This window comes from Lacerta agilis, chromosome 3 (assembly GCF_009819535.1).
Source record: "Lacerta agilis isolate rLacAgi1 chromosome 3, rLacAgi1.pri, whole genome shotgun sequence".
In the NCBI taxonomy this organism is placed as follows: Eukaryota; Metazoa; Chordata; class Lepidosauria; order Squamata; family Lacertidae; genus Lacerta; species Lacerta agilis.
Window position 1 is genome coordinate 32,003,677 of NC_046314.1, and position 16,220 is coordinate 32,019,896.

The window sequence follows — 16,220 nt, forward strand, 5'->3', positions numbered from 1 at the left end:
ACTTGTGAGGGTCTGCAACATTATTTATTTCTGAGCAGGTGGGGCGTGTGCGCGCGCGCTTTACTGCGACGCTAAGAAGGTTTATTGAGTATTAAGAAGGTTTATTAAGTATTGAGTCCTTCTCAAAGGGATTCAATACAGTCAGAAGCACCCGCCTCTCCATGCGGGCGCTTATCAGAAGAATTCCGGCTCTCGCCTTTCAAAGGCAAACTGCGCAAGGGAGGCTTGCAGCGAGGACACCAATCAGGGCCGGCGCTTGCCTTGCTCCGTCCTTCTGCTGGCGCCACCTCCCCGCCCGCGGCCACCGCCTGCTCGCAGGCCGACTTTCTACCAAACCGGTTCTCACCGGCTCCCTCCGCCTTTAGCCTCTTCCTTTTCCCCGCCCTTTCCTCCCCCTCTCCCTTCTCCTATTCTAAATCCCCACCCACCGCCACACGCCTGACCATGGCCGCACACGCCCTTCCGACGCCTCCGATTGGCCGGGCGCCGCAGCCGCCGCTCGCGGAAGGCGTTTGTGACGCGGCAAAGCTGCTTTTCGTAAAGGCAACGGGTTAGGGGTGGTGAGGAACGGGGCGGGGCGTCGCATGACACGCGCGCGCGCCGGAGAGTGGGGCGGTGCTTAAAGACACCTTCGCCCACTCCGGCCTCCCCGCCTTTCTGCTTGCCTTGCGCAGAAGAGCGCGTGAGCAGAGGCCCCTCCGCCGCCGCCGCTGCTCCTCCCCGAACCCCTCCCACGCCCTGCCGCCTTTCCTTTCTGCCGTCAGAGCCGCGTTAGCAACACCGCTGCCGCCGCCGCCGCCACCAGCAGAAGCAGCAGCAGCAGCGAGAGCAAGAGGAGCTCCTCCTCCTCCTTCTCGTGTCCTTGCGCGAGCCCCCCCTCTTCGGTCTCCCCCCTCCCCCTTCTCTCTTTCTCTCCCCCTCCGGCTCCTCCTCCGCCCTGCATGGTCCATCGTCGCCGCCCTGCTCCGGCACCACCACCTCCGCGGCCGCCTCCGCTTCCCTCAGGCTCAGCTCCTCCTGCCCTCGGCGGTGGCGCCCTCAGCACCCAGGCTGTATGATCAGGCTACAGTCTTCAATGAGTAACCATATTCCTGTGAGTAACGGGCGACCCTCTCGCCTCTAATCGCCGTTTCTCTCTCTCTCTCTCCCCCCCCCCTTCCTTCTCTCTTTCTCTCCCTCCATGTTCGTTTCTTTGTTCCTTGGGCCGCGACGGCGTTTCCATCAGGCGGGGCGGGCATGTGGTGGAAGCCCCCCTTCTCAGCTGAGGCGCCGTCCTCTCAGGCGAGGCGGCGGCGCACAAAGCCCTCCATTCTCTTCTAGAAAAGGGAGGAGGACGCCGCTCCCTCAGCCTGTTCTTCTTTCTCTGGGCTCCTTTCCCCCACGTCGCTGTGAAAGCGGAGGCAGATGGCCGCGTCCTGACTCGACTGGCGCGCGGGACGTGGCCATGGAGGGGAGGCATAGAATGAGAGAAGGGGGCTTCGACGCCCTTTCCGAAGGAGGCGTCTGGGCGGGAGGGGGCGTCGGCGTCGCCGCCACTGTCTGGAAGCGGCGGGTGGGGGGGGGAGAGAGAGAAGTAGGAGCCGCGCAGATGGAGGGAGCGAAGCAGCAGCAGCAGCAGCAACAAGCATCTCCTCGATGTTTGCGGTCGGTACGGAGGGGGGAGAGCGTCGGTTAGCCTGCAAGCCCCACTGCCATTTGGGGGGGGGGGTTAACACGGCCGTGTCGCGCGCGCCACGTGCCCCCCGCTTCCTATCAATCCGTGCCCAGCCCTTCGGGGGTTGTGTCTGCGGCGTGTCTTTAGGCCTTTAAACCCCGTCGCGACGACGTGTCATTTGCCCGATGCCCCCTTCTCTTAACGCCGGTCTGCTCGCGGGGTGGCGCCGCGCTGCTTTTTGCGACCCCACCTTGCGCCACCGGGCCGCGTGTAACCCCTGAAAGCCGCCGCCAGTTGGGAGGCGAAGGATGCAACCAAGGGAACAGAGCAAGGATTGCCGATAGCGGGTGGGGGAGAAGCAGGACACGGAACACACACACACACACACACGGTGAAATCGTGCGTGTTTAAATAGGGGAACAAGTGTATTCAATCGCAAACGCCAGCCTCAACAATTCGGATTCCGCCTCCGCTTGTCTTAAAGCGGTTTTAGAAGGGACACCGCGTGCAAAAAGCTTTGGGACAGTTCTTAATGAGTAGTCATTAGCCGCCTCCTTTCTCATACTCTGGGTGACTGCAGCTGCGTTAAAAAAGGCCAGTCCGCCCTTGGTGCCCAAGAGATGCACCCGATCCTAGGCAGCGCGAATGAAGCACGCCTGATTATCCCCCCCCACACACACACCCGAATCGTATCCATGGGCTTAGAGCAGGCATCCCCAAACTGCGGCCCTCCAGATGTTTTGGCCTACAACTCCCATGACCCTTAGCTAACAGGACCAGTGGTCAGCGATTATGGGAATTGTAGTCCAAAACATGTGGAGGGCCGAAGTTTGGGGGTGCCTGGCTTACGGCTTCGCTGTGAGTCGTGACTCCGTTTACACCAGAGTCTGGGAAGGGAAGCGGGGGCGTTTCTCTACACCCAATGCTGCGTGGCTCAGTTTGTTGAGGTGAGGAAAGGAAACAAGTCGAGACAAGTCCCGGCCGCTACCTGGCCACGGGGAGGCTATTGCGCTTCCGAGTGTGACTCACCACTGGGGCGTGCGGGGGTGTGTGTGTGTGTGTGAAGGGAGAGTGGAGAGGACATCTGGCGAGGCTGGGTCAGCGTGGCTTTCCCGTCTCACTGCTGTCTGCATGCAGATGACGAGCACGCTGCTTCCCGCTCACGCTGCAGTCACATGCTGGAAGAAGGTGGGGGAACCGCAAAAAGGACACGATCGGGGCAGAAATTTTTTATTTTGCCATGTTTCCTGCGCAGTCAGTTGCTAGGGTGGGAAGAGAGTGTCAGTCTGGAATAGGACCTCGTGTCTGCTAGGGAGACCCTGTCATTTGGGCTGAGGAAGCATGTACTTGTGTCTCATGTGAGAAGCATATTAAGTGTCAAGAAAGGTTATGGGGTTTATAGGTTTTGAGTTAACAAGGCAATCAATCTTTTGGCTGTGTCACAGGATTGTATTTACTGCAATTTGGAACAACCTGGTAAGTTTTTTTTATATGAGGCCATGATGTGCTGTAAGTCAAAAGAGGATTTCAACCCCCCCCCCCCCAATTTATGAAGGTATCCCCCAGGGAAAAATCTAGTTATTTTCTACACACTTGGGGAATGGTTGGTTTGCATATTTTTCAAAGTAATCTCTAAAGTCAATAACCAATAAATTTTTGAAATAGTTAAGATGTCCACATCCTGTGCTCAGCTGTTTTTGAGACACCATACAAATGTTTTGGCTACTTAAGAAAAATGGTAAAAGCTATAATTGGCTACAGGACAGTGATAATGATCTTTTTTGTGGAACAGGGTCACCATAATCAATCCAGATTCATTTTGTAAGCAGAAATTGGAACCTGATCAAAATCAGTAGGGATTTGTAAAGACACATTGAACAGTTCTTAAATCTAAAATATCCTTTGAGACTGGAGGAGTTTCTACTGCCGCCTCTCTTTTGCTGTAGCCTGAATTTTTAACTGGAGGAGGCAGTTATTCATGTATCATGAAATGGCTACCATACCTGCTCATTGATTCAGGCACCTGCCCCATCCCAATTCCAGAGCTTCCACCTCCTCAGAAGTTCCTTCTGTTATTCCTCCTTCTTGTCATTTGTCACTTTCTCTTCCCATTTCATCTACTTCTTGCACCTTCCCACACACTGCTAACCAGGCTACTTTTCTGCAGTTCTCAGGGCTAGCATTCTAATCTTGGTTCTTCCTATGGTTCTAGGCAGTTTCCAATGGCTTTCTAGCCATGTCATGCTCTACAGCTCACTTTCTTGTCCTGATACTTTGAGTGTCATTGCTAGTATAGGGTGTGGGGAGGAAACGGGAAGAACCTAAAGTGGCTGGGTTCAATAAATGCATATGCTATTTAGTTTGAAAGACTTTAGCACTCTTTGCAAAATGGCATAAGCTTTTTTACCTTCAAAAATCTGCACAAAGCCCAAAGTTGTTGTCATTTGTCTTAATAAAATAGCAACTTTAGTTTCAGTAGGACTTGTTTGTAACAGATTCCCTGTTGCGGTAACACTTGGAACATGTAGTTCAGGTAGGCAAATGCCATGCAGAGTAGGCACATATGAAATTACTAATTAAGCCACAATATATTCCTCTGTTTCAGTGACAACTGTTAGTGGTGGTCAGTTTGCTTGTCAGAGACAACCACTATTAATTTACAACTGTGGGCTGAATCTATGTAATAAACAGTTCTGATAGTACAATAACTTTTGATACACAGTGGAGCTTACCCGTGTGTGACCCTTAGTTTTTACAGTTCCCCCAATCATCCAGAGGAGATTAATTTGTCTTGAAAAGAGAGCATCTTGTGCAAAGAAGAATGAACAAGTACTAAGTTTAAAACGTGTTGACTATAATAAGTGAACTCTCAGATTACAGAATAGATAAATTTTGCTGTGGTCCAATTTCTTTTTTAGCTTCATAGCCTTCAGTTCCTTCTCTCCTTTGTCTTCTATTGCTACAGTGTTCTTTTAAAAGTTGTTCTGTTAGGTTTATGTGCTGCCCTTTTATCTTAACTGTACATTTAAGAAGTTGTTGTACCTGTATTTAAAAGTACTGGGTTGTCTCCAGGGATGTCTTTCCATGAACAGAAGGCTCTGGTGATTTAACCCTTGCTCTTCTGCAGCACTCCTCACCACCTAAAGCCACACCCCCACCCCACACCTCTGGAGTAGATTGGGACAGGAACTCCAGAGGAATGGGGAGGATAATCAAATAGAAGCACCACCTTCACCATTGCATTTAAGGGGCAAGAATTTATGCTGAATCAGAGCTACCAGTGAACAGAAGGACTGCATTGGCTACAATGAGGTTCCTTCTGTGGAGGTTCTCATACTGTTCCAGAGGATCCTCCTACTCTCGAGAGCATATTTGGGGAGTAGGCAAAAAATGCATTGCTCCCACACGTCAGTGGGCAGAACTCTGCCCTGGGCATCTCTGGATCCTACCATTATCGTTAATTGTAATGTTCAATATTATATGAATTGGCTATTTTATATTGCTTACAGTGTGCAATCATACATTGCCCAGAGAACCACTGTAATGAGGTGACAACACATGCAATAAACAGAATCTTAAACAAGAGGCATACACATAGAAGACAGGCATGGATCCCATTTTAAAAACAGCATCTTGGGACCATTCCTTCCTATATCTGAGAATGGGGAAATGCTTCCTGCAGTTTTTCCAAACACTACTTTAAATAAATCTGTCTGATTAGGAATCTCCTTTCTTGTTCATTGTCTTTAATCAGACTGGTGATCCTAAACATTGCAGGCCAGTGAGCATTTCAGGATGGGAGAGAATGTCAGTTCTAAGATCATTTCTCAATAGACAAATGCAACAACTTTTGGAGTTTCACAATTGCTGTGATTCTAAGGCGCGTATATGTCTTATCTGAGTCAGTTTGTTCCTTCGAAAAATATGTAAGTAGCAAGATGTTCAAATTAAAACACAGAAGCAGACTGTACTAGTTCTAGATCCACACCCCATATCAGAACATAAAGTTTTCAAGCACACAGTACGTCAAAGTGTATAAATTTTGCTCTGTGAGTTGAGAATTGCCTGTAGATGTCATTACTAGAGAATTACTAGAGAAGACAAAATTTGATCTCTTGGATTAGCTTATTTGGAAAGAGCCAGGATTCCTTCTTTCTGTATCTCTCTGTATAGTCAAAAGCCAAGAATGTGGTTTGGATGGTGTTAGATGATGGGCAGCTCATGTGCAAATTATTTAGTCTTCTGTTGTAGAATATCTCAGGCTTGACAGTATTTTTTAAAATGTAGCATCTTTTGTTTCTACGTACAATGCACAGTGTTTTGAGAAGTTTCATGATATATGGAAGCTGAGCATTCTTGAGTTTCATCAAAATAAAGTTGGTATACTGATGAGAATTCAATGCTGCTTTGGTTTGTTTCTATAACCATGACAACTCAGCTGCCTTGGCCTGAAAAAGAGTTATATTTAAGAGCATCTGTGGGTGCAGCTGTTTGGTGTTGGCTTATATTAATTCCTTTATCTGCACTCCCTTCACCCTGCCTCCTTCTTTCAGATAAGCCCTACCTTGTGGCTCAGAATTGACATGGTAGTATTATAGGGTAGTTATTGTTTTGGCAAAAATAAGTAAATTGTTTTATTAAATGGGGGGGGGGGAATAATCACACTTCATGAATAAGATACGGTTTGAAAATGAAGCAGTCTAAAGCATCCTTCCCCAATACAGTGCCATCCAGATGTTGCTGGACTATAACTTGCATTGGGTTCTACCAGCATGATCAGGGATGTTATAGTTCAACAACCTCTGAAGGGCACCAGGTTAAGGAAGCTACTATGTGTTTGTTGAACAATTTTGATTCATAATTTCAGCTGCAGTAGTATGTGAGAAAAGTAGCACAAACCTATCTTGTCCTAGCACAAACAATCTTGTGAGGCATATTTGGCTCAGAGTTTATTGGCTGACTGAAGATCAGCTTTTTAGTAAATTGTGGGTTAGGATCATGGTTGGTTTTGGTTTAAAGTCCACTGTCCACTATCACAGTGGTTGTAATTGTGTAGAGACTGCAGGATTACCTGCGTGGTGTTACAGCTATGCTAGTGGAATGTCACTCTGGTTGAATGTATTCACTAATACTGTTACATGGCCTTTCCTCAGTAATAATTGCACTGGCCCTGTGTAAACTGTAAAATGACCATTCCATTTCTTTTCTCCATAGCTCTTGGATCTACCAGTCCTAATTGATTCTCATCTAGTGATTTCAACTTCAAATGCCCCCTGCTTGCTGTCCTCTTCCTTGTGTCTATAGAATCCAGATCACATCTGGTTTATCATTTTTAATGTTAAATTACCAACAAGCAATGGTTTTGTATCCAAACATTTGCTGAATAAGCGCCTCCCCTAAACTAGTCAGACCTCTGTTCTTACACTTCAGCTGCGGCATTTGGCAGGACTCCTTGTATTTAAACTGAGTTTGTACCCATCCGCGGATGGTGCATACAGTGGTACCCCGTGTTACACACGCGATCTATTCTGGATCGCGCTACGTAACACAGGTGTGCTTAACACGAACACCCCCCCAAAAAAGAAAAACCCCAGAAGTAGCACGATTTGAGCGCTTCTGCACATGCGCGAAGTGCGCAGAAGCGTTCTGCGCATCCAGGGGTCGTGCACGCTCCGGAAATGCTTCCGGGTTGCGGCCGTTCTTAACTCTCAAACGTGCGTAACCTGGCGTATGACTGTACTGTATATGCAACGTGTATACTTGAACCACCCTCACACAAGCAATCTTGCCTTCTAGAGCTAATATGCCAAACGGGTATCCTCACCCCCCACCCCCACAAAGCAAGGCGGAGAATTTTAAAGTTCTCCGCCTTGCTTACAAGAGTCTGGGAGGTTTTTGCGAGTTCTTGTGTTTAATTTTTGTGATTTCATCTGAATGGCCTTCAACCATGTAAAGTTGAAATTGTGCATGTTGTGAGTGACCTGTATAGCTTATAATTCTTTAGGTGCATGTGTTAATGGAACTTGTTTAATTTAATCAAGCTTTAAAACTTCCGTAAAATCTTACATGAAACAATCAGATTACCGTATTTTTCCATGTATAACATGCTCCCGTGTATAAGACGCCCCCTATTTTTGGCGACTCAAAATTAAGAAAATGGGGGAAGATTGCCCCCATGTATAAGACTACCCCCTTTAAACATTATTTTAAAGTAAAAAAAAACCTAGTCTTATACATGGAAAAGTACGGTATGCCTTGGAGCATGCCTAGTTTATCCCCACAGTAGTATGTTGCTAACTTGCAATCCCTGGTTAACCATCCCAGTGTGTGTCTCTGCAGTGGGAAAACTTGTTTACTTGGAGTTCTTTGATTCAACCTCTGTGCTATAATTGTAGTTGTTGCAGGAAAGATTTACCATACGTTGCTGTGTATAAGACTAGGTTTTTCTCTTTAATGTTTAAAAATAGGGGTTCTCTTATACACGGGGGTTGTCTTATACACAGGGGTCATCTTCCCCCATTTTCATAAATTTGAGTCCCCCAAAAGAGAGCTTGTGTTATACACGGGGGGGGGGGGGTGTTATACACTGAAAAATTTGGTAATTCTCCCAGTAATGAACATTGCTTTAGTAAAACTACTTTCCTCATCTTGAATGAGGAGGCTACTTGGAACTTGCCATTTACTGGCTTAACTGCCAGTGGCCATGAAACCCCCTGAATGGTAACAGTTGTATCATGAACAGTGTTATAATCATACTGAAATTCCTGTAGGTGGCTTGCTTCTAAGCATGCAAACAAGTGATTTTGATAAGCCCTTTAAGACTCATAGGCAGGACCCTGAAGAGAGGGTTCTCATTAGTAGATGCACTATCTAGTGCTTTCCTTGCCATTAAATATGTATCATTGAAGTGTCCTCCTTCAGCATGCAAACTCTTTATACAAGCTGCTGATTCCCAACCTAAGTAAATTGAGTTCATTGGCATTTTTCCTCTATTAAGCACTTCATCATTTTAATAACTGTCTTCTGAATTAAGTTTTAGTTAGGTTTAATGCTGGTTTTACTTAGAAAAGTAGGTTGCATATCACATTCCAGTTTGGATTTTGTTTTGTTTTTAAACCTTATTAATGCCACTCTTGCAAATATTTCACGGGATGGTCATCCATCCTGTTTCACTCACCTGTGCCATTCCTCCTCCCTCCTCTGAAAACTCGGCAAATGCTATACACCAGCTGCCATTTCCTACACAAAGGAACTATGTAACCTGTAAAGGATAGTTCCTGTCTTAAATAGCCAATGTAATGCTCACTTGGGGCTACAGTGACCAGAATTCAGGTCTCTGGTTATCTGTGGGTTTGTGAGTTACCATAGGGCTAAGTGGATGACCATACACCTTATTCACAGGATTGTTAATCATAAAACACCACAAATGTTGCCCCCAAGTCCTTTAGAATTTGTGTAATGTATACATGTTGTAATAAACAGGAAAAAAATTCCTTCCAGTAGCACCTTAGAGACCAACGAAGTTTGTTCTTGGTATGAGCTTTTGTGTGCATGCACACTTCTTCAGATACCTGTGTGGATGCACACGAAAGCTCATACCGAGAACAAACTTAGTTGGTCTCTAAGGTGCTACTGGAAGGAAATTATTTATTTTTTATTTTGTTTTGACTATGGCAGACCAACATGGCTACCTACCTGTAATACAGAGGGTTTCATTTGGGAGGCCATGTGACAGGCATCTTTAGATCTCTACACTCTTTAAGTTTGGAAGGAAAACTTCCTGCACCTCCTGCAGAATGGAAAGTGATCCAGAACAAAGGTCTGTTCTTGATACTAATCACTTGAGTTTGCTACCTCTTGGGAGACAGAGAGCTGACAGTCTTCCTGAATGCTGTTTTTAAATTAACCTGAGGAATTGCAAGGATGATCAAAATATCTGCAATACAGGAAAGTAGGTTTTCTTATTTTAGAAGAAACAAGTTTGTCTAAATCAGGCGTAGGCAAACCCTGGCCCTCCAGATGTTTGGGACTACAATTCCCATAATCTCTGACCACTGGTCCTGTTAGCTAGGGATGATGGGAATTGTAGTCCCAAACATCTGGAGGGCCGTGGTTTGCCTATGCCTTGCCTAAATTAAGGACATTCTCAATATTATTGGTTCATTCCTTTATGTTACCTTTACCCAAGAATAAGCTATTTGTAAAGATACCTGCTCAGTCACTGACAAATATGCTCTTCTTTTTTCTTCTCTTTGCAGCAGTTCTGTGGTGTTCTTGGTCACACATTTATGGAGTTTCTGAAGGGCAGTGGGGACTACTGCCAGGCACAGCACGGCCTCTATGCAGACAAGTGAACTATAGAAATTGATTATTACTCCACCAAGAAGCCCCCTTAAGAGTGGTTACCAGAATAAGACGTGTTGAGTTGAAATTGGCAGAGCATTTTACAAAGGAGTTCAGACCTGGATGGGGTAGCCTTGCCTTTCTCTTTGCCTCAGTATTACAGGATTGAAGAATTGCTGCTTCTTGTTTAGGAGGTTCATTTCATTTCCCATTGCTCCCAACTTGATGCTTGTCAGCACTGGAAACTTCAAGTGGCTTTTAGTGGAGTAGACTTCAGTTTCTCCCAATCAATTCTGCTAGGTTTTTTTTTTTTTTTTTAAATAGTATTGGTCTTGTTGGACGTTTTAACTAAATTAACATGGCCCGAATGAACCGCCCAGCTCCTGTGGAAATCACTTACAAGAATATGAGATTCCTTATCACTCACAATCCAACCAATGCAACCTTAAACAAGTTCATAGAGGTAAGGGTTCTGGAGTGGGATGCTTATGTTAATTTTTGTAATGTTGAAAAGTTTGATATAACAGTATTACTGAAATTTGCCTTAGAATAATGACGTATTACTGAAATTTTTCTCTGACCATTGAGTTGACTACCAACTTTCATTTAACTTTATTTCTTTTACACCACCATTCAGTCATTCTCAATACAGATTTCCTTATTGCATAGTAGTTGCATGTTCAAGAATTCCTCAAAACTGCATTTGGGTTTTTACTTGTGATGACTGCAGGGGTGTTCAGCTTTGCTTAGTGTGCTGCAATTGCACCATGGTACATGTAGGTGAAGCTCTGAGCTGCTATAGTATAGTGACTAAGAGACTGAGCTGTGAGTCAGTTTTTAGCTCAAGCCTCTGCTCTCCCATGAACTCTAGGTTACCATAAATATGCCCTACACATTCAAATGTCAGTATTATCTCAAATCTATCTTGCATATGAGGATGGGAGGAACTAGATTACTTTACAAGATTATAATAAGGGGTACAAACAGATAATGCAAATGAAGCACTTTGAACCATTGAAAGTGTTAAACTAATGTTACAGGGCAGAAGAGGGCAACCAGAATGATCAAGTGGATAGAGCTCTACTTTCAGAGGTAATATGTGAATACCACTTGCTGGAAACTTCAAGAGAAGAGAATGCTCTTGAGCTCAGGTCCTGCTTATGGGCATCTGGTCGGCCACTGTGAGAACATGATATTAGACTAGATGGACCAGTGGCCTCATCCAGCAGGTGGTTCTTATGTCCTTAAAGATCGTCCTGCCCACTTGAATTGCTCTGCTATACTTCTGGTCTTTCAAGATATTTGTTAAGTAGTGCTGCTTGAAGAGGTGAAATGCAATAATTATAGGTAATGCAATAATTATAGGTCTTCTGAACAAGCTCTGTATTTGAAATTGTTCACAAAATTGCAATAGTCTGGGCATGAACATCAACACGGTAACATTAAGATATGTATCTCTCTCCTTAGGAACTTAAGAAGTATGGAGTTACTACAGTAGTAAGAGTATGTGAAGCCACTTATGATACTGCTCCAGTAGAGAAGGAAGGCATTCAGGTTTTGGTGAGTAGTTTATTAAAAAGATAACATTAGCCATAGGATTTTTTAATTTCTATGGTACAAGTGAGTGAACATGGAGGGGGAAATAATGCAGGTTGTGATAATCTGGCCTTAAGATTTCTATGGATGATTTAAAGCGAGAGAAGAAACTCAAATCAGGCAGTGATTTGCTAACTATAAGACAAATTAAGAAGTACTATTCTAGGATATATGGAAGTTTAGGTAAGAAATTATTCACTTCATGCATTCCAGGATTGGCCCTTTGATGACGGAGCACCACCATCTATCCAGATTGTTGATGATTGGCTAAACCTCCTAAAAGTTAAATTCCGTGAAGAGCCTGGTTGTTGCATTGCTGTACACTGTGTTGCTGGTCTTGGAAGGTAAACAGAACTCCTAAAGGCTATCTACTCTGACCTCTCTATCAAACATTGATTCCATTAGCTAGTCTTACTAAGTTGGGGAATGGCTTGCAAGTTATAGCTGTATGTGTAATAATTGTCTTTTCAAATCAATGAAGCTTTGACTAATGAGAGATAGCAGCCCATATAGCTAGTGAATTAGCTCTTGAACAGAGTGTTAATAGGGAACCTGTAAATTTGCACTAATCTGAGCAAGGAGATCACTATTTGTAACAGTGAATGGCAGCTTTTGTGTTCCTCAAGCACCAGTTTATGATTTTGGGTAATATACAGTTTGCATATGCAATTAATAAAATTCACTATATCCATCAGATGTTTGCAGGGCACAAGTATAAATGCTATGACATAGCTGTTTGGGTCTGCAAAATGGAAGAAAATGACTAACCACTGCAACTTGTGTTCTTTCCCCTCCACCAGAGCACCTGTATTAGTTGCCCTTGCACTCATTGAATGTGGAATGAAGTATGAGGATGCAGTGCAGTTCATAAGACAGTAAGTATTAAGCATCTGCCTTGTACATGCCTGCAAGATTAGGAAAATCTTAAATTCCATACTTCAAAAAGTGTTGCTTTTTGTTGCTAGGACCACATGCAACACAAGGCCTAAACATTGGCTATTTTTAATACTTCTCAAGCCCCTCTTCCACTGTATGAATGCTGTGTTCCTGCGAATCGGCCAGTGCCAGGAGAGATTTTAAAGCCCTAGTCTAATAGTGGATTGTACAAGAGAAGGCAAAAAGAAGAAATGTGAAGACTGAAGCTACAGTAGAAATAGATGCAGTTGATGCTTGGAAGCTGTGGCTGGATGGCTGTGTGGGAGCCGGTTGAAGTTAAATCCTTTGAAGACAGAGGTCCTCTGGCTGGGTCGGGACGACATGGGGTTGTGGGGACAACTCCCATCTCTTGCGGGGGCTCAGTTAGTGCCAGTGCCCTCTGTCAAGAGCTTGGGTGTAACCTTCAACACCTCCCTCTGGAAGCGCAGGTTGCAGCTACAGCAAAGGCGGCATTTTTCCATCTCTGCCGTATTAAGCAGTTGGTCCCTTACCTTTCTTGCCCCAATTTGGCCACAGTGATCCGTGTGATGGTCACCTCCAGGCTTGATTACTGTAATTCGTTCTACGCAGGGCTGTCCTTGAAGCTGACTCAGAAACTCCAGTGGGTGCAGAATGCTGTAGCGAGACTCCTTAGGGGTCCTTGCTGCAGGATCACATTCATTCAGTGCTTTACCAGCTGCACTGGCTCCCTGTGGAGTACAGGGTCAGTTTTAAGGTGCTGGTTTTGACTTTAAAAGCCCTATGCGGTCTAGGACCCTCATACCTACAAAGACCGCCTCTCCTGGTATGCCCCATGGAGGACCTTAAGGTCCATAAATAACAACACTTTGGAAGTCCCAAACCCCAAGGAGGTTAGATTGGCCTCAACCAGGGCCAGAGCCTTTTCAGCTCTGGCCCCAGCCTGGTGGAACGCTCTGTCACAAGAGACTAGGGCCCTGCGGGATTTGACATATTTCCGCAGGGCCTGCAAGACGGAGCTGTTCTGCCTGGCCTTTGGGCTGGACTCAATCTAACCCGCCTCCTCATTTATTTATTTTTTGATGGAACCCCTTATATGGAATTTGGTGTATAAATTTTCCCTTGGCTCTTTTTGCTGGCCCATATAGCACAGGAGCAGCATGGATAGTTGGCCCCAGTGAATATTTGACGTTTTCTCCCCTTATGGCTTTGATCTATAGGCCACCACTAAAGCGAGGCTGCATTTTAAGCTGCATTTTAAACTGTATTCTCACTTCTATTTTAATCAACTGTTTGGGGTGTGTGTGTGTGTGTGTGTGTGTGTGTTTTGTTTCTAATGTTTTTACTGTATTTATATTTGGTGCTAGCCGGGGAGGGCGGGGTATAAATAAAAATTATTTATTTATTTAATTGTAGGTGTGGCTTGTACATCTGTATGTCTCTCTATAACAAATTAGTGAACAGTTGAAAAAGTAAAACAAAACCATTAAAGGCAAGAGATGTTAACATAAATAACAAAACAGAACTCTACACCCCCCAGTTAAAAATAGTTCAAAAAGAGTCTCAGATTACCTAAATTATTTTAAAAGCCTGAGTGAAGTATTTACCTGGTGCCAAAGAAGATTGCAACGATGGCAACTTGACACGCCTCCTTGGAAAGTCTATTCCATAACTGGGTACTACTAGAATGACTCTCCCTAGCAGTTGCTTGGCTCACTTCATTCAGCAAGCGCAGGTCCTAGGAAGAGTCAGATGAATGACAGAAGGCAGGCTTTCAGTACAAAGTGAAAACTTGTTTTTACAATGAGGCGGGGGAACTCTGTCCTTGCTAGGACTATTATAAAGAAACAAAACCTATCTTAAGCATATGATACTTGGTCACAAGTGAAGTAGTGTTACTTTTGGCACTCATAATTAACATGTTCAATACTTGAATGTTTTGTAGGAAGCGCCGTGGAGCCTTTAACAGCAAGCAGCTTCTATATTTGGAGAAATATCGTCCGAAAATGCGACTGCGTTTTAAAGATTCAAATGGTCACCGTAATAACTGTTGTATTCAGTAAAAACCAAGCTGCCTATGTTTCTGGCTTTGGAAGTAGAAGATGAAATCTATAATTGGGCAGGTTACATGGAAAACTACATGTATGTCTTAAACCAAGTTACATGAAGCTTCTATAGGTGTAGGCCACAGTGTTGGCAGGAGAGCAACTTCGTTTAGATTATGGTGATTATGATCTTTTTTAGAACATGAAATATACTTGGCCTTTCAAAATGTCTTATTAGTAATTTGTATCATTAAACTATCCTTAATCATGCATTTCAGAGGGTTTTTTTCCATCACAGTCCCAGTAGTCAAATCTACCATGATATGTGTCGAGATTAGGTGCCAAAAGCCCAGCACACTATTTCTGTATACCACAGTGTAGTTCTTAGTAACTACACCTATCTGGACCTTTGCCCTATTAGCAGCTGTCTTCTGTTTTGTGGGTAGGGCTTCATAGAATAATCTGCCGATTCACTATATTTTGTCTCTCACAATCACACTAGAATGAGTATCAGGACTTGCACACGATTAACTGTCAATTACTTCTGGTACCCTAAACTTTTTTTTATTTAACCCTCTTCATTCACCTACATTCTCTGGTTAAGTCATAGAAAATAATCCTTCACGCTGTACAGAAGCACACAAGTCTTTAATGTCTCCAGACAAAAAAGCCTTACAGTTAAATAAATATTGGCACTAAACGTGCAACTTAGCAGAGGGCCTGTGAAAGGATGAGAGGGGACTAATAAATATTTCTAGTAAAATGTTGCCTTTTGTCTTGTGCAGGAAGTATAGAATATGCCCTTTACTTTAGTAAATAATTTTTTAATGTAGAAATGCTTTATTGTAGCTGAACACTCAATCATACATTTCTGAAGATCTTGTAATTTCTTTTATTGTACTTCTTGAAAGTTGTTTACCAACTATTGCTTTGTTAGAAGTGATTTTGTTTTGTTTTTTCTTGAGTTTCTGCCATGAACTTGGCAGACCTCTGTAATATTTTGTATGCCTTTTGACCTGCGTAACTTAATATTTGAATACTTGATAATTTGTTATGTAATTGATAAAATGGTGGTGTGTATTAATGTTAAACCATATATTTATACTGTTTTGGGAATGTGTGGTTATAGTACTGTGGGAGAAATAATTTGCCAGTGTTCACCAGCTTGTAAAATCTAGTGTGAGAGCTCATCTAAATAAACTCAAAACTGCATTGCAGTGTACCTGGAATTTTCTCTTTGGGGCAAGGGAGGGTAGGGAAGCGCTCTGATTTACAGCTTCGATGAATATATTAAGTGGAAATTACAGTTCAAGAAGCATATTCATTTCCCTGTCGTAAATACATAATGGGTTCTGTGTATGTGTGTGGTGTAACTCAATTTGTTTTAAGTAACATGCTTCAGAAAAACACAGAAGCATTAAGCGTTTTTCAGTAAACATGTTATATTTGTAACATAAAATGGGATTATTATTACTTAATAATTTATAAAGGTAAAGGGACCCCTGACCATTAAGTCTAGTCGTGGACGACTCTGGTTTCGGCCCTCATTGTGGCAGTCACTTGGGGATTATGATTGAGGAATTATGTAATATGAATCATATTACTGGGCCTGATTCATAAGCACGAGTTTCTGATAAAATCCCACAAGGCTGTGTGTCTCCCTAAAGGCTGGCAAGTCACGTTTATCA

General features: G+C 43.9%; 1 protein-coding gene across 1 annotated transcript; it reads left to right on the top strand.

Annotated features, from left to right (window-relative positions):
- The first annotated feature begins 883 nt into the window (after positions 1–883).
- Positions 884–15,749, top strand: PTP4A1 (protein tyrosine phosphatase 4A1). Its single transcript, XM_033143195.1, has 6 exons — positions 884–1,093; positions 9,913–10,460; positions 11,465–11,557; positions 11,807–11,937; positions 12,394–12,468; positions 14,433–15,749. The coding sequence occupies exons 2-6, from the start codon at positions 10,356–10,358 to the stop codon at positions 14,548–14,550; spliced, it is 522 nt and encodes a 173-aa protein (XP_032999086.1). The 5' UTR covers positions 884–1,093; positions 9,913–10,355; the 3' UTR covers positions 14,551–15,749.
- The last annotated feature ends 471 nt before the right edge of the window (positions 15,750–16,220 follow it).